At 48.6% G+C, this 20410-nt stretch overlaps 9 protein-coding genes across 9 annotated transcripts; 6 read left to right on the forward strand and 3 right to left on the reverse strand.

Annotated features, from left to right (window-relative positions):
• The first annotated feature begins 1960 nt into the window (after window positions 1-1960).
• FOXG_10027 (uncharacterized protein) lies at window positions 1961-4456 on the forward strand. The gene is made up of 4 exons (XM_018389269.1): window positions 1961-2327; window positions 2382-2549; window positions 2596-3245; window positions 3303-4456. Exons 1-4 carry the CDS (start codon window positions 1995-1997, stop codon window positions 4303-4305), a joined length of 2154 nt encoding a protein of 717 aa, XP_018247502.1. The 5' UTR covers window positions 1961-1994; the 3' UTR covers window positions 4306-4456.
• On the reverse strand, window positions 4356-7024 carry FOXG_20209 (uncharacterized protein; the record flags this gene model as incomplete). The annotated part of the gene is made up of 2 exons (XM_018400471.1): window positions 4356-5217; window positions 5530-7024. 2 exons carry the CDS (start codon window positions 7022-7024, stop codon window positions 4844-4846), a joined length of 1869 nt encoding a protein of 622 aa, XP_018247503.1. The 3' UTR covers window positions 4356-4843.
• Window positions 7025-8356: 1332 nt separating this feature from the next.
• FOXG_10030 (uncharacterized protein) lies at window positions 8357-9084 on the forward strand. The gene has a single exon (XM_018389270.1). The coding sequence runs from the start codon at window positions 8389-8391 to the stop codon at window positions 8956-8958; it is 570 nt and encodes a 189-aa protein (XP_018247504.1). The 5' UTR covers window positions 8357-8388; the 3' UTR covers window positions 8959-9084.
• A 285-nt stretch (window positions 9085-9369) lies between these two features.
• Window positions 9370-12180, reverse strand: FOXG_20210 (uncharacterized protein). Its single transcript, XM_018400472.1, has 2 exons — window positions 11936-12180; window positions 9370-11890 (listed from the first exon to the last, which is right to left on the reverse strand). Exons 1-2 carry the CDS (start codon window positions 11984-11986, stop codon window positions 11096-11098), a joined length of 846 nt encoding a protein of 281 aa, XP_018247505.1. The 5' UTR covers window positions 11987-12180; the 3' UTR covers window positions 9370-11095.
• Window positions 9372-11207, forward strand: FOXG_10031 (uncharacterized protein). The gene has a single exon (XM_018389271.1). It carries the CDS (start codon window positions 9475-9477, stop codon window positions 11035-11037), a length of 1563 nt encoding a protein of 520 aa, XP_018247506.1. The 5' UTR covers window positions 9372-9474; the 3' UTR covers window positions 11038-11207.
• Window positions 12181-12778: 598 nt separating the features above from the next.
• Window positions 12779-13981, forward strand: FOXG_10032 (uncharacterized protein; the record flags this gene model as incomplete). Its single annotated transcript, XM_018389272.1, has 1 exon — window positions 12779-13981. The coding sequence occupies one exon, from the start codon at window positions 12779-12781 to the stop codon at window positions 13979-13981; it is 1203 nt and encodes a 400-aa protein (XP_018247507.1).
• A 410-nt stretch (window positions 13982-14391) lies between these two features.
• FOXG_10033 (uncharacterized protein) lies at window positions 14392-15192 on the forward strand (the record flags this gene model as incomplete). The annotated part of the gene is made up of 2 exons (XM_018389273.1): window positions 14392-15043; window positions 15092-15192. The coding sequence occupies 2 exons, from the start codon at window positions 14392-14394 to the stop codon at window positions 15190-15192; spliced, it is 753 nt and encodes a 250-aa protein (XP_018247508.1).
• A 105-nt stretch (window positions 15193-15297) lies between these two features.
• On the reverse strand, window positions 15298-17864 carry FOXG_10034 (uncharacterized protein). Its single transcript, XM_018389274.1, has 6 exons — window positions 16844-17864; window positions 16712-16796; window positions 16508-16653; window positions 16236-16455; window positions 15755-16183; window positions 15298-15702 (listed from the first exon to the last, which is right to left on the reverse strand). Exons 1-6 carry the CDS (start codon window positions 17035-17037, stop codon window positions 15523-15525), a joined length of 1254 nt encoding a protein of 417 aa, XP_018247509.1. The 5' UTR covers window positions 17038-17864; the 3' UTR covers window positions 15298-15522.
• A 979-nt stretch (window positions 17865-18843) lies between these two features.
• On the forward strand, window positions 18844-20059 carry FOXG_10035 (uncharacterized protein). Its single transcript, XM_018389275.1, has one exon. It carries the CDS (start codon window positions 18941-18943, stop codon window positions 19952-19954), a length of 1014 nt encoding a protein of 337 aa, XP_018247510.1. The 5' UTR covers window positions 18844-18940; the 3' UTR covers window positions 19955-20059.
• The last annotated feature ends 351 nt before the right edge of the window (window positions 20060-20410 follow it).

The raw sequence follows: 20410 nt of genomic DNA on the forward strand, positions 1-20410 counted from the left end.
CGGAACAAATCGACCGGCTGAATCGCGCAATATGGCGCATCTCTTTTGGTCGAGCTACATCAGCATGCAGTCACTGCTGATGGGCTTGACAACCTAGAGAGTATTGTTTGTGTTTCCCTGCTGCGCTACGCCACTCGACAACGCCCAGGCATCCATGGCGTGCATGTCAAGGGCCGCCGGGGCCGTAATAATGCTCTTCCGGGGTGGGGTAGACAGGCTGTTTGTGGTAATTACTGCGTGGCACGAATCCCGAATCCTTTAGAGTTACTGGGCTGAAGAGTATTAGCACCGTGAAACCGATGTAATCTGCATGCACCGCCACCACTCTGCATCAGTCGTTTACAGCCATTGCCTTGATTTGGGGTGTTCCTTTGAGCGGGGTTGATTTACTGGCATTGCGACTCTCAGCCTGTTTCGATCTTCGATTGGGATCGTCTTTGATGGATTGCATTGGATCATCAATCCTGTCTACCGCGGTTACAGTATAAAAAATGGAATGCTTGGCACAGTAAGCATAAACTAGATCCTTCAGCCCTTCATAATCCGTCATCATATTACCCGTTTGGCTGCGGGATCGGCCGTTGCGATGCATACCTCCTTCACAAGCTGCAAGCTACAGTTTCATCATATCCTCGCCGATGGACGAACGCTCTGGCAATTTGAATCCTTTGACGTCTCCCTTTTTACGGCCCTGGCAATATAACTGGTCGTATCGTATATTCCCCCAGGGCTGACTCGTTGGAGTTGAGAGTCGCAGCGGGTCCCCGTGTCGGCGTAGCACGACCCTTCTAGCGTGCTTCTGTCATAAAAAAAGAATCAGAGCCTTTCCAACGGCGGCAGTTCATCTGCAAAGGCTGCATTGACAAGCGGGGCCCTCTTCTCCTTTTTCGGCCAACACCAGGTTCCAGCCTCCAGACAATGTCGACGGTAGATGGCTCGGCATTGCTAACCGTGAAGGTCATAACATGTTGTCAATATCATTTCCGTCAATACGAGCATCTCCATCTCATAGACTTTTGATAGCTTCCTCCTTTGTGTTCCGTGATCCGAGAAAAGGCGCTGGTACTTGGGCGGTACACGGCACGCGAGATAGACGATCAACCTCCACTCCACCGTCATGCCGCTGGAACAAGCCATGAAACACCTTGTTCCCTGTCACATCTGACGATCACTAATTTCTCGTTACATAACCGACGGAGAGTCGACGACCGAGAAGACAAAAACAGACCAATTCAATGTGTACCTGGCAGATTTAGCTCGTAAAGTTGAGCTATTGTTTTCTCTTGGTAATTGAGCACGCGACACATGATTCAAAGGATACGACGTGGTCGGATGTGCCGAGCCTTTTAGTCACTCAGAATGGCGACAATTTGCTTGGTACGAGCGTGATCAACATTGGCACCTGGACAAGCTTTTCTGGGTCGTGCACGGGGAGTTCGCTAATATTCTCACCACGCTAGCACAGATTTTGCTGTTTTTGTTTACTGTAGGGTAGTCTTGACTACAAATTACCTTGAAATCTCAACAAGACTTGACGATGGTCCATGGAAATTTCGCTGAGTCTATTGCAAACTATTGGGAAGCTTCCGTTACATCTGTTTCTATCACAGCTATTCAGCTGAGTCTTGTCTTGGTGAAATGAGCCAGAGAGAACATCGAGAACCATACCGCTGAAATGGGCCAAGTACGGTGATACATGAACGACAATCCATGGTAACGAAAGGGTTTGATAACCAGACTTCCGCCAGTACACACCATTCCTTGAGCGCTTAATCTATAGTCTCTATTTAATAAACTTAGAATTTCTATCTTTCTACTACGTACTCTCGATATGTTCTTATCTCAAAGTTTGGAATATCTCTCTTATCGATAATCTCATCCTAGTACGGCAGCCTGGGCTGCCTAAAATACCCCCGCCTCCACACGTGATTTCGCGATTGGTTTTCGTGAACCGATTAAACCAACAGCTTTCTATCGCGTCCAGTCATGCAAGAATGTGGATATTAGCCCCCAAACGCATGCTGATATCGCGTATAAATAAGAACAGCGCGTCTGCCCCAAATCAATTGTACCGAAAACTTCAAATATCTCAAGCCTATCGCGTCGCCATGTTCTCTGACAAGAAGCCTGACCCTCCAACACTCGGCCGCTATCCGGGCCTCGGTATGAACCTTCGGTATCACAACTACCACCATGAAGGCGAAATCTATCCAACTGCAATTCACTATAACTCCGTCGGGGCTGAATCTGATATGTTGCTTGTGCGGGAGGCTGCCATGATGATTGTGATGAATCAATTGACGGATAAGCCTGACTGGCATGTAAAGGTATGAATGAGTGAATCTAACATCGAATGCAGAATGAAGCTCATTGGATCAAAGGTCTTTGATGAAGCCATCGCGGAGAAATGGATTCAAGAAGCCCTTGCGCTTCCAGTTGATCCTTTGTATGACGAGATTGTGCAACATATGAACCCCGGATTCAGAAGCGGCGCTGGTTCTGGACCCGACAGGCTCAAGTACATCTTAGATCGGGGATGTCTCGAATATGTGAGAACGCTTAGTCATTTCTTCCGTTCCGCGCTTATTATTCCAGTGTATCAAAGAGCTTCGTGTCAAGGCCAAGTTCTTCGAGAAGACTGGTCTCGTACCAGCTTTGGATGCAAACGCAACAGTCATCAAATCAGATACGTTTATCGATGATACCCTCCATGAACGCCTTCGAAATGCCTTTGCGAAGCTTAAGGAAGAACAGAAAGATAACCCAGATTGGCATCCTCGAACCAATGACATGGTCCAGAACCTAGTACACCCTTCTCTTTATCCTCTCGTGTACGGTCGTTCTCGTGTATTTAGCGACGAGGTAGTTGGCGTTGAAGATGCAGTCGACAAATGGAGCGGTAAAGGAGAAGTCATACCTAAAAAGCCAGCCGACGTCCCATCAGGTTACGATAATCGCTATCATATAAACTGGGCGGTGAATGGTAGTGATTCGCATAAACTGTTTTGGTCCGATGCCTATCAGTGGCTGCCGTCCAACGTCAAGCTCATGGATGATGGAAGCGTCAAGCTGACGAGCTACATCAACAATCTGCATCCCAAGCATAGTGATATTTATGAGACGGTTGAGAAACTCATCGAAAGAGCTCTTCCCGCCTGGGATCACAGTGTGTCGTTTGTAAGAGACTGGGACATCGTCTCCGCTGGCCGGACTGAGGCTCGCTTCCCGCGCCCTGAAAACCCCGAGTGAGTAACGGCTATTCACTGGAGTGAGACTGGGAAAAGGTCCACTAACGCTTGTAGTGATGAAAACGAGGAGAATTGGACCCCGCGAATCGATGACTTTACGCCTCATGATGCAGGGGAAGTTGAGTATGAAGATGTCATCAGAGACGCAGATGGCGAGCTCCTTTATGATACCCGCAAGAAAAATGCTTGGGAAGAGATCAGAGAGCCCGTTCAACCTGAGGCCCCTGAGTTCAAAGCATGGGATTATGGTGTCAAGCCAGGAATGTCATTGCGCGAACGGTTCAAGGACCTCCAAGTCATCGTCAAAATGGCCTCCATCGAGCTCACACCCGACAAACCGACATTTCCCGCAGGAGGGTGGCATGTAGAAGGTCAAATGAACGAGCACATTGTCGGTACAGCCCTTTACTACCTCGATTCAGAGAACGTAAAGCCCAGTTATCTGCAATTCCGCATGCAGACTGATTATTACCAAGAGGACTGGAATATCGGCCAGGATGCTTTTGGCTGGATGGAGCAAGTTTATGGGACCAACCTGAGAGGTGGGGATTGTCTTCAGCGTTATGGAAAGATCGAGACGAAGCAGGGAAGATTACTGGCGTTCCCGAATGTTTTCCACCATAGGGTTTCGCCCGTGGAGTTGGATGACAAGAGTAAACCAGGACATCGACGTTTCATAGCGCTTTGGCTTATCGATCCGAGGACGAGGATTATAAACACGGGAAATGTGCCGCCTCAGCAGAAGAACTGGTGGATGGAGAGTGCATTCGGGGGCTTGAATGAGGGTAGTGCGAAGAATGTTCCCAACGCTGTCGCAAAGATGGTGTCTGAAGGAGAGCCAGAGCATGCTGCTCTGAAAGCTGCGGCAGAGAGTGGTAACCCCCTTCCGGAGGAGCTGGTGAATATGGTCCAAGATGAGGCTGATGAGTCGACGATGCCGATGTCGTTGGAGGAAGCGAAGGAGCATCGGTTGAAGCTGATGGACGAGAGGACTAGTTATCAGCGTGATGCAGAGCAAAGTTGGTCTGGCATCCAGTACAGTTTTTGCGAACATTAACCTTTGTGTTGAGCTTAATCTTATGCTTGTTTCAATGGACGGACTTTTAGGTTTGATGTAGGTTTGAAAGAAGTTATCAGTGCTAGATACTCTAAAAAAACCGATAAGGACAGTGGGTTCATTGCACGAAGATGTAAACTTTCTGAACTAAGCCGTTGAAAACCTTCCTTAAAAAGAATAGGCGACAGGCTGGGTTGACAAGACCCATAAGGCAAGCCAGATGCGAGGATGGTCATGGGATTCCAAAGATTCCAGAATGAATATCAAAAGGATGGAAGATAAACGCAGAGACAGGGCAAGAAAGAGTAGACAGAAGAGGATAACCCCGAGAACAAGCTAGCCAGATACACGGACAAGTGCAACTCGCCTAAGATGACAACTCGTCGGCCTCCTCAGAGTACTCGCGAAAAAGGTCACGCCAGACAGCGTTCGTCTGATGAGCAGCACTAGCCACTGCCTGCCTCACCCGCTGTTCAGAGGAACCAACTCTTCTCTTCGCGGTGGATGGCTCATCGAGTCTTATACTGTCCTCCTCGTCTTACTCGTCCCCATTGGCGTCGGCTCTCTGACGTGAAGAGGCTTCCGAGGAAGGAGAACTCATTTGGTACTGACTGTTATTCTCCCCCAGAGAGTATTCGTCATCCGAGGGGGGGATCGTCGTCCTTTCATCGATGAGATCGGAGATTTCCCGAGACCTCACGGAGGATTCTTTGGGGTCGTGCCTGCTGGATGCGGTATCGGATTCTTTGATGGGACTTTTATCGAGGAACGGCCCAACTTTATCGTCACCATAGATATCTGAATCCTCGTCTTCATCAGGGTTGGGTCGGCCAGCAGGAGTGCCGTCGTCTGGCGGCATGGGCGCGTGCGATGATGCGTCCCAGTATCTTTGCGCTGTGGCCTGCGCTGAGACTGATAACTTCTAGTATGTCTCGAATCAGATTTCCTAGCACCGCGTTTCCGATATCGCTTTCGTCGTCATCCCTGTCGGGTGACTCTTCTCGGCTCGACCCTTGATCACTGCTCAAGCGTTCGGTCAAGTCCACAAAAAGCTTTTCTAAGTTCTTCGTCGATGTTTCTGTTCTCAGGTGGCTCTTCTGGGCTTGATTTCGGGTGGCTGCTCGAGTTACTTGATGATCCCCGATCTAGCGGCGGTGACATTAATTCTAATACACCATCATCAGTAACCTAGAATTAGAAAGACATCTAAGGTTGTCAACTGACTCAATCTGATCAATTCCTCATCTGGAGTCTGACGATCCTCTCTCGCTAGCCAATGATCGACCAACGCCTTGAACTGAGGGTCTTCGTTATCGCCGTCAAAGACGCGAAAATCATGAGCAGCAGCCCAACCTGTCTCACACTCCCACGGGAACCTCCTCTCAAGAGTAAAGAAGATGACGGGGTATAGTCTCTTGTTCATCTTTCGTTGACCGTCTTTGTATCCCTCTGCCCAAACACCAGCGAAACCATGGCCTTTGTCATAGCAGGCCGGTAACTCATCTACCGACTCCAACAGTCCACGGTCAACTGGCACGAGGTATTTGCTCCGAAATCGGGGGAAGGATTCCCAGGGCAGGACGTAGGCGGGATAGCAGATGCCATCGTCTGGCCACTTGATCCAGTAGATCGTCTTGGCGGTAATCTCAGCGGGATTTTCAGTGCCGTCCGGATCCCGTGGCAGAATCGTCCGTTTTCTCGTCGCTGCTGCTCGTCGGACGGGGACATGTCGCGGAATGGAGGGATTCACGTCACCAACACGCTCTGCCATCTCGCCGTCATTGCCTCGGTCATGTCGAGGACGATACACGCGGTCAACAATGGCACTGTTGACTTGACACCCGGCCTTCCGCTTAGGTTGTATGACGACCCGATCATTGTGCGACTTTGCAAAGGCAGCGTCGCAACCAACGATCCTGATGCCAAAGGCTTCAATGGCCGATGCGCGAGTAGGATGGAGCCCATGCGCTATGGCATGCCTCGCGGCGGCCTGCGCTGGCCGCACAAGGCTATCGAAGGGCAAATCATGCTCTTGACACTGGAAGACATACCATTCACCGCTTCCTGCCGGTGTCTCCGTTACCTTCTGCTTGGTGAACCCTTCACCTATCTCTGCGGTCGTGATCTCACGACGATATGCACGACGCTTGGGAGATGGACGGTCTTCGGCGCTGTCGGGGCTAGTCCACTTGCTGCTGGGCGGACTGCGAAGTGCAGGGCGAGGAGAAGAAGGGAGAGAATCATTGCCTAGATCGAATGGCGCGTCGTTGTAGTTATCATCGTCTTCGTTGGCGGCCGGAGAAGGTGGAAGGTTCGGAATAGATTGTGTCCTCTCTCTCTCGTTGTGCATGAGCATGAGTTCCATGTGCTTTCGGGTCTTTGTCATAAACTCGTCGATAAACGGCTTTGTATCATCAAATGCAACAGGATTCTTCCGTTCTTCCCTGGGGAGCTGCCGGGTGATTCTCTTCAGCTTCTCTCCCATTTCTTTAACACGAGTGAGAAGTCCATTATCATCTTGCCCAGTCTCTCGAAGCTCGGCGATCTTGGCTCCCATGCCTCTGACTTCTCTGTCGAGGTCTATATGTTCGTCCTTTACCCGTAACATCTGGTGCTGTAAGAGTTGCCTGAGGAGTGTTTCGGAGTTCTCAAAGACGGTCTTGGCAAGGGCCAGGTGCTGGAAGCATATCTCAGCCTGGGGACTACAATCGCTAGCCATGATTTCAGTGTATCTGTAATAATGAGAACTCAGGGGTCTGATAGTGGGGGTATCTGCAAAGGAAGTGTTTGGTAGTGGAAGTTGATGTTGAAGATAGCAAGGACGATGAAGAGAGGAAGAAGAGAAAGGGGGAACGAGCGAAACAAATAACTAGTTTCTGTGTGAGAACATGCCTGTTCCCGCGTCTATGCATCTACAAACAATTTATCAAGTTGAGGCGTCATAAAATTGTGTCTAGTTGTTTGTCATGTTACACAGTTTCCAAGAGTTGGCCACTGACAGTTAGGTATTTCTGGTTAAACATGAAGTGGCTTGCAGAAGTACATAGACTGTATTATCTCTTCGCTCTGTGCATTTTAATGCAAAAAGTAAAACTGCTAAAGAACCCTAAGAAGTATGAAATTTAGAGATGAAAAATATGGAAATAGTATTTCTTTGTCTTGTTGAAGATGTTCTCAGCAGTCTTGTGGCATGCCTGGTGGTCCCATGCTTGCCAAACCTTAAGGTCTAACATTTTGCGATGAGGCACGGTCTCCAGCTATATGCAGTACAGTGGAGTGCATCCATGGGTACTCAAAAGACAAGCTGTCATTCGTGTTACCCAATCTGCCAATGTGCTAGAGTACGTATCTGGCGAGTGATAAATCGTACTTTTCAAAGGCTAAGATGGCCTTGTCGATGCCACGGTCTCTTTTTCCAACGAAAAGTGCCAAAAAAGGCCATTAAAGGCACTACAATACTGCCAAGAGAAATAGCTCCTCTTAAGTCTCTATAGAGACTCCTCTCGCAAGAGAGCAAACAAGCTGGCGTACATTAAACCGCTATCGCTTGTATGTACAACCATGAAAATTGATGGCCTGGAATATCACGTACAGTTTTCAGAGAACGAAAGTCCAAGAAATGGCACGTTTCGACAATATAAAGCATATAAACAACTCTGACTGCCTATAGAGTGTGCTCCGTGTTACCTCTTGACCATGCCATTCAGGCGATGAGACAAGGATGCTCGGTTATCGCAGCAGTAACAATGTCGCACAAGCTTGAATCTAACGCTGAGACCTAGATCAGTGGTGTTGATAGCAGAGCTTGGATGTTTCAAGCGAATGCATGGCGCATGCCCCCCAGAAAGCAGTGCAGCCTTATGATCTCTTTGATGACTTGTCGTCAAGGATTAGTTACAGTATCCTGGGTATTTCTCCTTGGCCTCTCAACGCTGAGACAACCATAAGCGGGCTTCAATATAAGCTGAGAGAATGGCTAATTGAATAATCAGCACCATGTACAACGATATTTAAAACGGCATTTGAGCTTATTGGAAGTAACTTTTCCAGCAGAATTATTCACCGCACTTCACAAACATCACAATGGCTTCCACTAGATATTCGCCACTTGAGGAGGAACTATTCAGATTATATCGCGAATACCGGGAAACAAAGTCCATCGACGCCAAGGCTCTCTTTTTCTCACCGGAATGTCGTCAGATATGTCGCACAGACCCAGACTATGCCGCAAAAGACCGAGACACCATTCTCCGCTACCTTCGCGAATCAGGCGAAGTCCTCCAGAGAATCTATCACGAAGCGGGATGGGACATCAGTGAAATGGATCCAGCTTCTGTGAGAAGCTTTTACACCATGCGACCCCTTCTCCCGAACGAAACAGAAGATTTTGCAACGATCAGGGAATTAGCTCCTGCTGGCTTCGCGTCTTCGGAGGAGGTTCGCGACAAAGCAGAGGCTGAGACGTGGGAGGGGCTTAGAGTCAATATGTGGACGGAGGATAATAAAGGAAGAGGTATTTTGGTCAAAGTTCAGTATTGGTGGCGGAAAGAAGACGGCGCGTGGAAGCAGATATTACATGATATTATGTTCTTAGGGCCTGTCGATGGGACGGAGAAGGATGGGAGAGGTATCTTGGTAGAGGAGAGAGTCTGATACCACCAAGCCTCAATTTATTAACTGTCTGTGGAAGAAGTGTCCTTTGGGCAAGAATTAAAACATAAGGTTCTGTTTGTAAGAAACTTCAGTGCTTAGTACCCACTAATGCCCCGTAGCCCGACTGCTGTTTATCGGAGGAGCAAAGATCCAGAGACTCATTCTCTTCAGGAGCAGTCAGGTTACAGGGCATTAGTGGGGGAATGTGCTTTATTTAACCCTGCAGTTGTGTTGCCTGTTGACAAGAATTCTGTAACTGCTGACAAGAATGGAATTCTGTAAACGCTGGATCCAGTAAAGTCCAGGCAGCAATAGCTCGCTCTAGGCCGCTACAGGCATAGCCTCCCACCATTTCAGGTCACTCTTCTTACCAACAACACTACTCTAAGGCAATTTTTATTACCAGCAGCAACTGTCAACCTTATAAAGTGGCCATCCCCAATTCGTCTTGACAACTTCGCATCTCAATACTTAGGTTAAATAAAATATCTCTCAGTACTCTCTGACACTACGACAATGCCCGGCCACTTTCTCGAGAGTCTACCACCTGAAGGACTATTCAGTATCTCGGATTATCTTGAGCTAGATGATCGAAAGAACCTCAGCCTGGCCAATTCCGGGCTTCGGACCGCGATGGCGCCATGTCTCTTCAAGGTACTACAAATCAATTGCCCGCTTGCAGAGGATCACATCTTGCCAACTATCGTCGATAAATATGGAGCGAATGTCCTGGAGCTGAGACTAAATATCACTTTCTACCCTAACGAGATGCCTGAGAAGATGGAAGAGGAATCGATCGAAGAAGAGGAAGAGGAGAGTGACGATGAGCCTTCCGATATGGATATGTCGGAGAATCAGGAAAATAACGGCGATGAAGAGTCCGATCATGACTCAGAGTCTGAAGGGGTCATCGAACATTACACTGAAGATGATGTGGAAGACGATGATGAAGACAAAGACAGCGACAGTGACTCAGACGCTGGACCCAAATGGTACTGGACAAACCCTCCTGCTTCAGTCTGGGCTCGAAAAGAAGAAGACACATCAATCATCCGGGATCTCATCCAGTTCAAGGGACTGCCACGCTGCAGAGCCTTGACTCTTCACACCAACGGCGAACAAGACTTTGAAGTGGATGCAGACTGGGATAACAACGATATCGCCAACAACTACATCTACTTTTGCTGCGAACCTGAAGACTGGGAGGAAGTCAAGCGAAAAGAAGAGAGGTACTCATGGCGCGCGGCTTTGCGGGATATGTACAGTGACATCGCTACACTTTCGACAGTCGATGACTTTACGATTCAAAACTTTCTCCCGCGAAAACCCTCGTTCTGGCAGGAGAAAGAGTGGCCCGAGTTTCTCGGCCGGTTGAAGAAGTTGACTCTCAATACGTACGGTGGAAATAATGGCGCCGGCTGGCGGGTTAATACATTACCCGGCTTTCACGCTTTCTTCAACGAACTGCCAACGACCGTTCTCGCTCATGCGAACGCGCTGGAATACTTTAAACTCAAGACTCACGACGATGGCTTTCTGGGAGGCGAAGGCTCGTTGTACATACCTCCTGGTTGCATGCCCTCCCTCCGGTCACTGCACGTAGACGGTATAGCAGTAACATCCGTGCTGAAAGATTACCTCAAAGCAACAAACGGCACCCTGTCTAAACTCTGCGTCACGGAATGCGTGGCATTTACTTCCGACCCCAATGGCGACGATGCACCAAAGTGGGCTGATCTATGGAGAGCTGCACGTCAGGCTCTGAGAGCACCAGCGGAGGTTGTATGCGTGCCGACCAAGGAACGACCTATTACGGAAGATGAAGGGGATTACTATGGTGACGAGGTTTATGTGCCACCGGCCGATGAGGATGATAGGATTAAGAGTTGGAGAAGGAAAGCAAAAGAGGAGGAAGGGCTTTGTATCTGGCCGTATGGATGGTTGGATGAGAAGTATGGATCTATATATCCTGATCATGAAGTTAATCTGGAACGTCTTGAGAATGGGGAGGATAACCTGGAGTTTAAATTGTTGATGAATGAGGTGAAGAGGGGAGGCGGTAAATGCACTGTATCCTGATTTTGCAGATAAATGACAGGTGGCATGAGCAAGAGGATATACCGTCGTGTTTCTGACTCTACAGAGGGTCTTTCCAACTAATGTTGACTTCAATATCGCCCAAGATCCCAGCAGCAGATGCAATGCGAGCCATGCCGAAAGCGATGCAATGGTAAACCACGAATTGGAACCACAATGAAAAGGTCATGCTTTTCAACGACGTATTGATATCCACCAAGAGTTCGTGTGTACTCCTGCCTTCCCCATTCTCATCTATCTCAGGAGCAGCTTCGACACCCGCCACCGTCTCCGGAACCCGAATCGCCGCGTGTATGATCTTCAACGTAAAGAAAACGCCAATAAGTATCACTCCGATCGTCGTGGTATTTTCCTTCGACCATTCCTTAACAACATCGACACCGTTTGCTAACAGAAACAACAGGCTGAGCTTGACGACAAGGTCTGGTATCTCATCGACAAGGTTGCAAGCTAACAAGGTACCGATGAAGTGAAACCACTGCTTGGCTGTGACGCAACGAAGAAGTCTGATGTTTGACTCTAGAGATATAGAATAATCGGACATGATCGATCGAATCCAGAGGAACTTCAGAGGTGCGATGATAATCGTTGTGACGCATTTCATAAGGAAGGCCGGAACAAGCTTTTGAAGGTAGAACTCGAGAACGGATCTTGCAGCCGCGCCAACAAGCCATGTTCCCAAGCCTTTGATGGGATATATCGTCGACCAAAACGATGGATTATTCGTTCGTCCTAGAATTTCTGCCGTTCCGTCTTCAGAGGTTGAGGGTTTGAGTGAGCGGACGTGTCGCAGTGCAGTAAGCAATGGATAATAATCTTGATATCCGTAGAGCCCCTATTCATGTCAGCTTGACTCTCGTGGCGTCGTCATGATGCGCACCGCGTAGAGAAACCATTGGACGACGTAGCCCAACACACCCAAAGGATTCATTCTGATGGTGTCACGTTTCAGGACGATCTTTGTTTTCGGGAATTCAGGGCTGATGCTGCGTGGGCTTGTACGTGAGTCAACTGCCGAGACGATCACTAAACAAGCTTAGAAGGCGCATCATGACAAGTAAAACGTGGCTCATCGGTCAATCTTGCGTAATCGAAGGATTCACGGACATTTCCCAAAGCCCTACGTCTCCGTAAGCAATCGGCCGAATTGTGCTGCCTAGACCCTATCTCTCGGCGCCTTTTACATGTGAGGCTGAAGGGAACAGCTACAATTGGCTCGTCTATACGCGAAGGGAGGGCGACTAGCAGCCCTCTGAGGTCGGAACTTTAGTAGCGGGGCCTTGGCATGGAACCATTGACGAAGCTTCCCTGTATCATCGTACACGCGCTTCACATCCTCAGTCATTCTTATCTGGGCCAGTCCACGGCTCATCGGGAGAACAAAGCGACCCGTTGGCTTGTGTATTACCAAATGGATCGGTCTATACGCGCGCAGCGTGTAAGAGCGTTTTCACGCAAGACTCGTACGGGTTGTCTCACGTGGTAAGTCCCGCATACATCCGCTTTTCTCTGTCTTTGACCTACTGATTCAAGACAAAGTAAGAAACGACACAAGAAATGTGACGAGGAGAAACCCACGTGTAAGAGATGCAGGGATGGAGGGTATGTCTGCGATGGATATACGCCCCAATCAAAGGCTGTCACGACAAAGACACAGAACCGCTCTCTGCCAATTCTGGCTGCCAAGCTGTCGACACCAACACTACCTCTGCTACCGGGAGATATGCTGGAGTCGAATTATTACGTTTATTTCTTCTCTGATATCATCAGCCAGTTGGAGATCACGCCATATCTGAACAGAGAGTTCTGGAATAGGAATATTCTTGTTCCTAGTCAAAGTAGCGAATGCGTTCGACATGCGGTGCTGGCTTTGGGCGCAACACACTGGCAGTATTCAGCGCGCAACCAATTATCGTCAGTGTCGCTTGATCCATTCATTTTAAGGCATTACAACGAAGCTATATCGAAACTTACAAGCAACCAAGAGTCACCGCCGGATATGTCAACTGTCTTGACGTGTTGCATATTATTCGTTATTCTTGAAAGTCTCCGCGGGGACTTTGGCGAAGCAATTCGACATCTCGAGTCTGGGACGAGGATCCTCACAAACCACATCCCAAAAACATACCTTCCAAACCGCGACTTCCAAGAACTAGCTGCAATATTCCACGCAATCGCCTCCCAAGTCGCCATCTTCTCACCCGAGCGTGTCTTTCCCGACGTGACGCATCTCTTAATGCCAGCAGCGAAGAAGCAAAAGCGGATCGAGGGAGAGTTCAGAAACCTTGATGAAGCAGAGGATGTCATGAATAAGTTTGACGACATGGTGAATCATATTTCTTGGGATCTTGATCAAGAATGGGAGAATGAAGAGTCAGAATGCAACATGCAATGGTCGATATTACGAGAAAACGTACAAACTTGGCAATGCCAGTTCGAAATCCTTGTGAAGAAGTTGTCAGCTGGTAAAGAACCCATCGACAGCGAAAAAGTTCTTAATCTTCGGATACAGCATAAATTGTGGGAACTTCTTATCGAAGAGGAATCTGCCGTTGACGAAGACGCCGAGGCTCATCTTGATCCCGCCGAGTGTAACATTCTTCTTGATCAACTGGAGAAGCTATGGTGTAACCCAACCCGACCACGGTTCGGCCTTAAAATCGATCTCACAGCAGCTTTATTTCAACTCTACGTGTATTGCACGGACGAGAGTGTTCGACACAGGATTATCTTCATGTTGAGAGCGCAGAGCAGGAGGGAGATTATGTGGGATAGCGGACAATTAGCAGATTTTCTGGAAAATGATATGGTGCTGAGATCTGTTGGGCTACAGACGGAGAGATGGCCCGAAATAGGACCTTCAGCTAATGACGGAGCGTTGTTGGTGTTTCGCCCAAAGGGTTCAAGGGAAAGTTCCGAATCTTAATTCATCTCAGATCCAACATGCATGCACTTTTCGGGATGAAGCGTTCCATTGAATGGGTTAGAGCATGTCACCAAGTGGGGAGTGTTTGTACGCGCTGTCTAATCAGGTGCTGACATGGAAGCGCTAGTGAATCATCACTGGCATTGCTTGTCAATGCGGCTGAGATCCTCCTTATATCAAGGATCTGTACGCACTTGGAGAAACGATTTGATGGTTTGTACGCCATGTCGTGCCGTGTCTGTGCCGAGATGCGGGAGGCAGCTTGTCTGGAATGCTGATCAGAGGCAAGCTGGATATAAATATGCCAACTGAGACCACTGGTAAACCTTCAGAACTCAAATCAACACGAACAAACACAACGATTACCCAATCTAAACACTATGCACTTCAGCAGCCCCGTCTCAGTCGCAATGGCTATCATCTCCTACGGAGTATCAGCCACCCTGGGCGCACAAGCACGCCCCAAAGCAGTCGTATACCGCGGCCCAGCCTCATCAGAAGGTTGCCCAGAAGGCGTACGCGACCTCCTCGTCTCGTCCCCATCCAACTTCGAAGTCGTCTTCGCTGGTCCAAACGAGCCAATCGATGTAGTCGAAGCTCTCAAAGGCGCGACGGTGTATGCTCACGGCGGCGGACCGAACTGGAGCAAAGCATACCGCTCAACAAAGAAATACGAAAAAGCTATTCAAGAGTTTGTCAAATCCGGAGGCCATTACCTTGGCTTCTGTCTTGGTGCTTATCTCGCTGGCCCGGTCAATGGATATAATCTTCTTCCGAAGGGCGTTAATACGGAGCAGGAGGTTAAGCGTCGAAGGGCGCAGGTCAAGGGCGAGGAAGATACGGTTATCAACGTCGATTGGACTTTTGAATCGGGAACGACGGAGGATAAGAGATGGTTATATTTCCAGGATGGTGTTGTGATTAGGGGTATGGATGAGAGTAAACCGGGTAAGGTCGTTGGACGGTATTCTGCGAATGGCGATGTTGCTGCTTCGATTACACCTTATGGGAAAGGCTCAGTTGGACTTGTTGGACCTCATCCCGAAGCTGATGATACGTGGTGTAAGTTGGACGTGCTTGGTTTGAGAAAGGCTTGCTAAATGATTGCAGATGATGGAGCGGGTATTAAGAATCCTGAGGGTATCAGACTTGATATTGGGCATGATTTTGTTGAGGCTACTGTTCATGCGGGTTCTTACAAGCGCTCTTGATTCAAAGGTATCTCATGCAGCAAAGAGTTTCCGGACTTGGATGAATTGATGAGCATGGAAGAATGACAGTGGTCATAGTGAATAAGGCATTTTCTTCTTCTTGTAGTTATTTACAACGCGCATTGTTTTTATTCATGGTTTTAGTCTACATTAGCACCTGATGACTCTCAGAGTATTCATATTCACAAATGGATTTGGTTTACAAGAAGTGAAAGAGTTTCATTAAGCTAGGAGATTCTCTAAGCATGTGTTAACAAGACCAGCAAAGCCAATCCATCAATCTAAAATCCACACCAAGGTCAAAGCCCAAGGCTCATCGTACACTGCAGTTTAGTGCAGACCAACAGCAGATCGGATGGAGTCGATGAGGATGTTGTTGTAGTCACCACCGGCCTCGTAGGTACCGAATCCAGCGAGCTTGTTCTTGAGAACGAATTTGCCCTTGTCGTAGAAAGAAGCAGCGTTGTCGTAGCTGACATAGATCTCACGCTTGGCATCATAAAGAACAGGCTATTCAAGTTAGTACTGTATCCTTGTAATTCTAGGGTGCAGAGTGACTTACTGTCTGACTGCAGTTGTCCCAAGCAGAAGCAATACCAGGAGCAGGGTTTCCCTTGGTATCGAGGAACTTGGCCTCCTTGATCAAGCTCCAGAAAGGATAGGTGCCTCCAGGAGGGTTGGGGTTACCGCAAGCATCGACGAGAGGATCGTTGTCCCAGCTGCTGCCCTGGAAGCGATCGGTAGAGTTCTGAGCGGGATACAGCTGGAGCTTGTGGTTCTTGCTCTTGCCAAAGGCAGAGGTGCTGTTGACCTTAAAGCCATGGCCGTAGTTGGGAGCGCCGAGGACGAGCTGGGAGGCGGGCATGCCGGCGCCGGTCCACTGGGCGATGGAGTTCTCGGCGGCGCCCTGGTCGTTGCGGGCATCGCACTTGCGGTAGAGGGGTGAGTTGGGGCCGGCGACGGCGGACCAGGCACCGTAGTAGTCGTAGTTCTGAACCTGTTAGTATAGATCTTAAGTTTGATTCAAGGGTAAAGTTACATACCATGAGCATGATGTAGTTGATAACCTCAGCAAAGCCACTGACATCCTTGGAGGCGACACCAGTCTTGTCGTTCCAGGGGAAGACAGATCCAGCGGCAGTGATGTAGAATTTCTTGCCCTTAGGGTCCTTGCGAATCTCCTTGAAGAACTCGAGAAGGTTGGCAGTGTCGTTCTCGTTGATATCGTTACATCCGAGACCCTGGCGGTTGGGGTACTCCCAGCTGAATTCCGTCAGTCACAATCTTCCTTTTACTTAGGAGATCATAAACTTACTCAATGTCGAAGCCTTCGAAGCCATACTTGTCAACAAAGTTGATGACTTTCTTGGCGAAAGCAGTGCGGTTCTTGGCGGAGCCGATGTTGGTGGAGAAGTGTCGGCTTCCGGTCCAGCCACCAATTGAGATGAGAGGCTTGACGTTCTAGAAACATTGTTAGCCAAACTAATCTCTTAAATGTCCTGAATTTTGGATAACATACGTGCTTCTTGGCATCCTTGACGAAGCAAGGAATGTTCTCAGGCTGCGACTTGGAAACGTCAAGTGTTCCATCAGGCGAAGTCTCACTACATCTCATTAGCCCTCGTCCCCAATCACGACATGGAGTACATACGCAAAAGCATATTTCACATCAGTGTACTTGTCCCAGGGCATAGCCGAGACAGGAAATCCCCTATTGGCGTGGAACCCCGCAAAGTAGGTCGAGGCAACCAAATACCCCTCACTGTTAACAGGGGGAATGGCGCTGGCGCTTCCAAGGCTCAGCAGGCCTACAAGCGAGGCCGAGATGGCTTTGAGGGACGGCATAGTTGCACGGAATGTTATTTTACCGAGAAGAAAAAGAGCGTAAGAAATGAAATGAGTGAGAGTGATGACCGGTTAATTGATCGGGGGGTAAGCAGCGGTTATAAATATGTTTGTCGTTATTAACGTTGCATTACAATCCTACTCTAATAAGCTTTTGAACAATTTCGGCGCATCGTAATATTAAACAAAACAAAAAAACGTATGAGCCGCTGCCGCCCTGCAGAGCATTAAGCCTCAACCTGCAGCGCCCGCCTGTAGCGGCAGTTGATTGTTTAAAAATCCCCTGAGATGTAGCAGCTAACAACCCCTAGTGCAAAGTTTATTCCCTTTGACTCCCCGCTTCTAGAAAACTCCCTGTCATTTCCGCATCTGCCGAGCTATGGTTCGTGCTCTTTTCGAGGACGTCTTTATGAGCGCTGGGGCTGTCTCATGTTTAGGGGACGCGTTGGTTGACCATTTCCAGACAAATGCTACGTCATTGACTGTGGCGCGCATCGCTTACATTACCGAGAGAGAGGACAGATCTGATGGCGCTGCTACTGTACGGTGCCGTTCGGCGTCAATTGACGCGTATGATGTGACGGTGTAATTGAAGATACGGGAACTTAATGAGTGATAGACTTCATCTCATTTTACTGTGAGGGTATTCTTTGGACATCAGTGATCTAAAAGGTCCGGTTTTGCCGTGTTGTGGTTGCAGTGGGTTAACTACCGTTCCAAAGGACCGGTTAAGGGGGGATCTTCACTAAGGAGAGTTGTTTTTAACCGCTCGGCACGTACGCTGGGAGGGTATCGCGAACACGAATGGCTGTGATGGTTTGGGATTGGATCACGTACGGGTATTGGAGAGGAACCTTTTTTTTTTAACCTCAAGAGGGAAGATGATTGCAACGAAACGATGTCCATCAAGGTGGGAAGAGTCTCGTGGTCACCCGACGCGTCAACATGGTCGCGTATTCCCCGCGAGGACATTCAGAGAATATCACGGCGGCGTAACCGTCTTCCCGTCGACACGATCCGGCATCCCACCGCTAAAATCCCACTGCCAAGAATAGACACTGTCGATCAGATCATGGGGTAGAACGATTGGAGGGCCAGTGCCAGGTTTCTACGGATGGTGAAACGTCAAAGCCATACCGTAGCACACTGATGAGCGTTGAGCCCGCTGGTGAGAGGGCTGGACAAACACCTTACATGTTAGGTGGTCAAAGTAAGGTAATTGGGCTGACTTCAACGGCTGCGTCAATAATGGACGACAAGATATTACTTTTATGGGCTAGAAATTTCTTTCTCATCTCGATAAATATTTTTAAAACGATCTCATAACCTTTTCCAACGGTTTGCGATACATTTATTTAGATACATTTGTTAGAGGTTCAGGGTAAGCAAACCAGCGAGTCAGCCATTTCGGTCACCTCGGGATCTCCTGCCTATTGCGCATCCCTCAATTCTTCCCCACGCACTAACAATCATCTCTCTTGTGGGGAAGACGATTCATCCTTATCTCGACTCCAGCGACGATAGCCGTCCCTCTTGACTCTCTATCTGGGGATAGTCTAGTCTCACTGTCGGGATCACTATCTTTCTTGATGGTGTTTCGGCACTTCCGGACTTGCCATGCTGACGGCTTAGCCCGGCATTGACAGATAGCTATTCACTATACTCTTTGGGAAACTGACCATGTTTCTGGAATTGAAGACGTAGACTGTTAGTTAGATCATGATGACCGAAATGGAAATACGCAAGTCTGGGGAAACGAGTAACAGTTTCCGAAAGATTTGTGTATATAAACTGTCGTGAAGTCAGCAGTAAACAGACCTCATCACTCTCAATCACAACCATCTTCACAGTCTCTGACTTCATTTACACTTCTTCCCCATAACTCTCATCAACAACCTTCAAAATGGCCGCCCTCAACGCAGACACCCTCGACATGTCCCTCTTCTTCGGCACCCCCTCCCAGAAGCAAGACTTCTGCGACTCCCTCCTGCGCCTGCTCAAAAAGCGCGGCGGCGTCAAGCTGATCAACCACCCCATCCCCTCCACCTCCATCCACGAGCTCTTCGCACAGACAAAGCGCTTCTTCAACCTCCCCCTCGAGACAAAAATGCTCGCCAAGCACCCTCCCCAGGCAAACCCGAACCGCGGGTACTCCTTCGTCGGCCAGGAAAACGTCGCCAACATCAGTGGTTACGAAAAGGGTCTTGGACCGCTAAAGACTCGCGATATCAAGGAGACTGTGGACTTTGGATCGGCGAATGATGAGCTTGTTGATAACCTTTGGGTTCCGGAGGAGGAGTTGCCCGGTTTTAGGAGCTTTATGGAGGGGTTTTATGAGTTGGCTTTCAAGACGGAGATGCAGCTTCTTGAGGCTCTTGCTATTGCTCTTGGTGTTTCTCCCGATCACTTGAAGTCGCTGCATAACCGTGCTGAGAATGAGTTTCGAATCTTGCACTACCCCGCCATTCCTGCCTCAGAACTCGCAGACGGTACAGCAACCCGCATCGCTGAGCACACTGATTTCGGAACCATCACCATGCTGTTCCAAGACTCTGTCGGTGGCCTTCAGGTCGAAGATCAAGAGAACCTCGGAACATTCAACAACGTCGAATCAGCCTCCCCCACCGACATCATCCTCAACATCGGTGATTCTCTGCAGAGGTTGACGAATGACACTTTCAAGGCTGCGTGTCATCGCGTTACATACCCTCCTTCTATCAAAGCTGGTGATGGCGAGCAGGTCATTCCTGAGAGATACTCTATCGCTTACTTTGCTAAGCCCAACCGAAGCGCTTCTTTGTTTCCGCTGAAGGAGTTTATTGAGGAGGGTGTTCCTTGTAAATATGAGGATGTAACTGCTTGGGAGTGGAATAACCGCCGTATTGAGAAGTTGTTTTCTGCTGAGGCTAAGGCTTAAAGAGGTGAAAAATGGGAGATGGATGGTCAGATTGATAGTTTATAGCATAGCGGAATTTTATTTGCAACAATACTCTCTCTATCTGAACTGCATTTACCTCCGTGATCTTTGCCTTCAGAGGTAGAAATGAGTATCACCTCTAAGCATCCAACTACGCGTGGCCAGTTCTAAAGTTATGAAGGTTCCGTTCTGGGTAGAACGTCATATTCTCCTCTGGAAATATGCTTCGACTCTGTAGATAATGGAGATAATGGTTCTTCAGCATCTCGTCATTTGCTGATATTATCTCACATTATCCATGGGTATCCACTACTTCAACCGACTGACGCCCTTTGTCTTGTCTTCCCCAAATCTCCACCAAAAATGCCACTATCGCCCATCACGCGGAGAGAAGCAATCTCGAAGCCTCAAGACTCACACTAGAACACTCTAGCTCCCCAAACCAACCTATCAAAC

The sequence above is a fragment of the Fusarium oxysporum genome, chromosome 11, assembly GCF_000149955.1.
Source record: "Fusarium oxysporum f. sp. lycopersici 4287 chromosome 11, whole genome shotgun sequence".
NCBI classification, from domain to species: Eukaryota; Fungi; Ascomycota; class Sordariomycetes; order Hypocreales; family Nectriaceae; genus Fusarium; species Fusarium oxysporum.

Excerpts from the sequence above, each read along its gene's own strand:
- FOXG_10027 (XM_018389269.1), top strand. The coding sequence starts at position 1,995 with ATGTGGATATTAGCCCCCAAACGCATGCTGATATCGCGTATAAATAAG. Across the intron at positions 2,550-2,595 it reads ATCGGGGATGTCTCGAATAT|TGTATCAAAGAGCTTCGTGT; the intron begins GTGAGAACGCTT and ends TTATTATTCCAG. Across the intron at positions 3,246-3,302 it reads CCGCGCCCTGAAAACCCCGA|TGATGAAAACGAGGAGAATT; the intron begins GTGAGTAACGGC and ends TAACGCTTGTAG.
- FOXG_10030 (XM_018389270.1), top strand. The coding sequence starts at position 8,389 with ATGGCTTCCACTAGATATTCGCCACTTGAGGAGGAACTATTCAGATTA.
- FOXG_10031 (XM_018389271.1), top strand. The coding sequence starts at position 9,475 with ATGCCCGGCCACTTTCTCGAGAGTCTACCACCTGAAGGACTATTCAGT.
- FOXG_20210 (XM_018400472.1), bottom strand. The coding sequence starts at position 11,986 with ATGAATCCTTTGGGTGTGTTGGGCTACGTCGTCCAATGGTTTCTCTAC. Across the intron at positions 11,891-11,935 it reads TCCAATGGTTTCTCTACGCG|GGGCTCTACGGATATCAAGA; the intron begins GTGCGCATCATG and ends TGACATGAATAG.
- FOXG_10034 (XM_018389274.1), bottom strand. The coding sequence starts at position 17,037 with ATGCCGTCCCTCAAAGCCATCTCGGCCTCGCTTGTAGGCCTGCTGAGC. Across the intron at positions 16,184-16,235 it reads TCAACTACATCATGCTCATG|AACTACGACTACTACGGTGC; the intron begins GTATGTAACTTT and ends TAACAGGTTCAG. Across the intron at positions 15,703-15,754 it reads GGGACAACTGCAGTCAGACA|CCTGTTCTTTATGATGCCAA; the intron begins GTAAGTCACTCT and ends TAACTTGAATAG.
- FOXG_10035 (XM_018389275.1), top strand. The coding sequence starts at position 18,941 with ATGGCCGCCCTCAACGCAGACACCCTCGACATGTCCCTCTTCTTCGGC.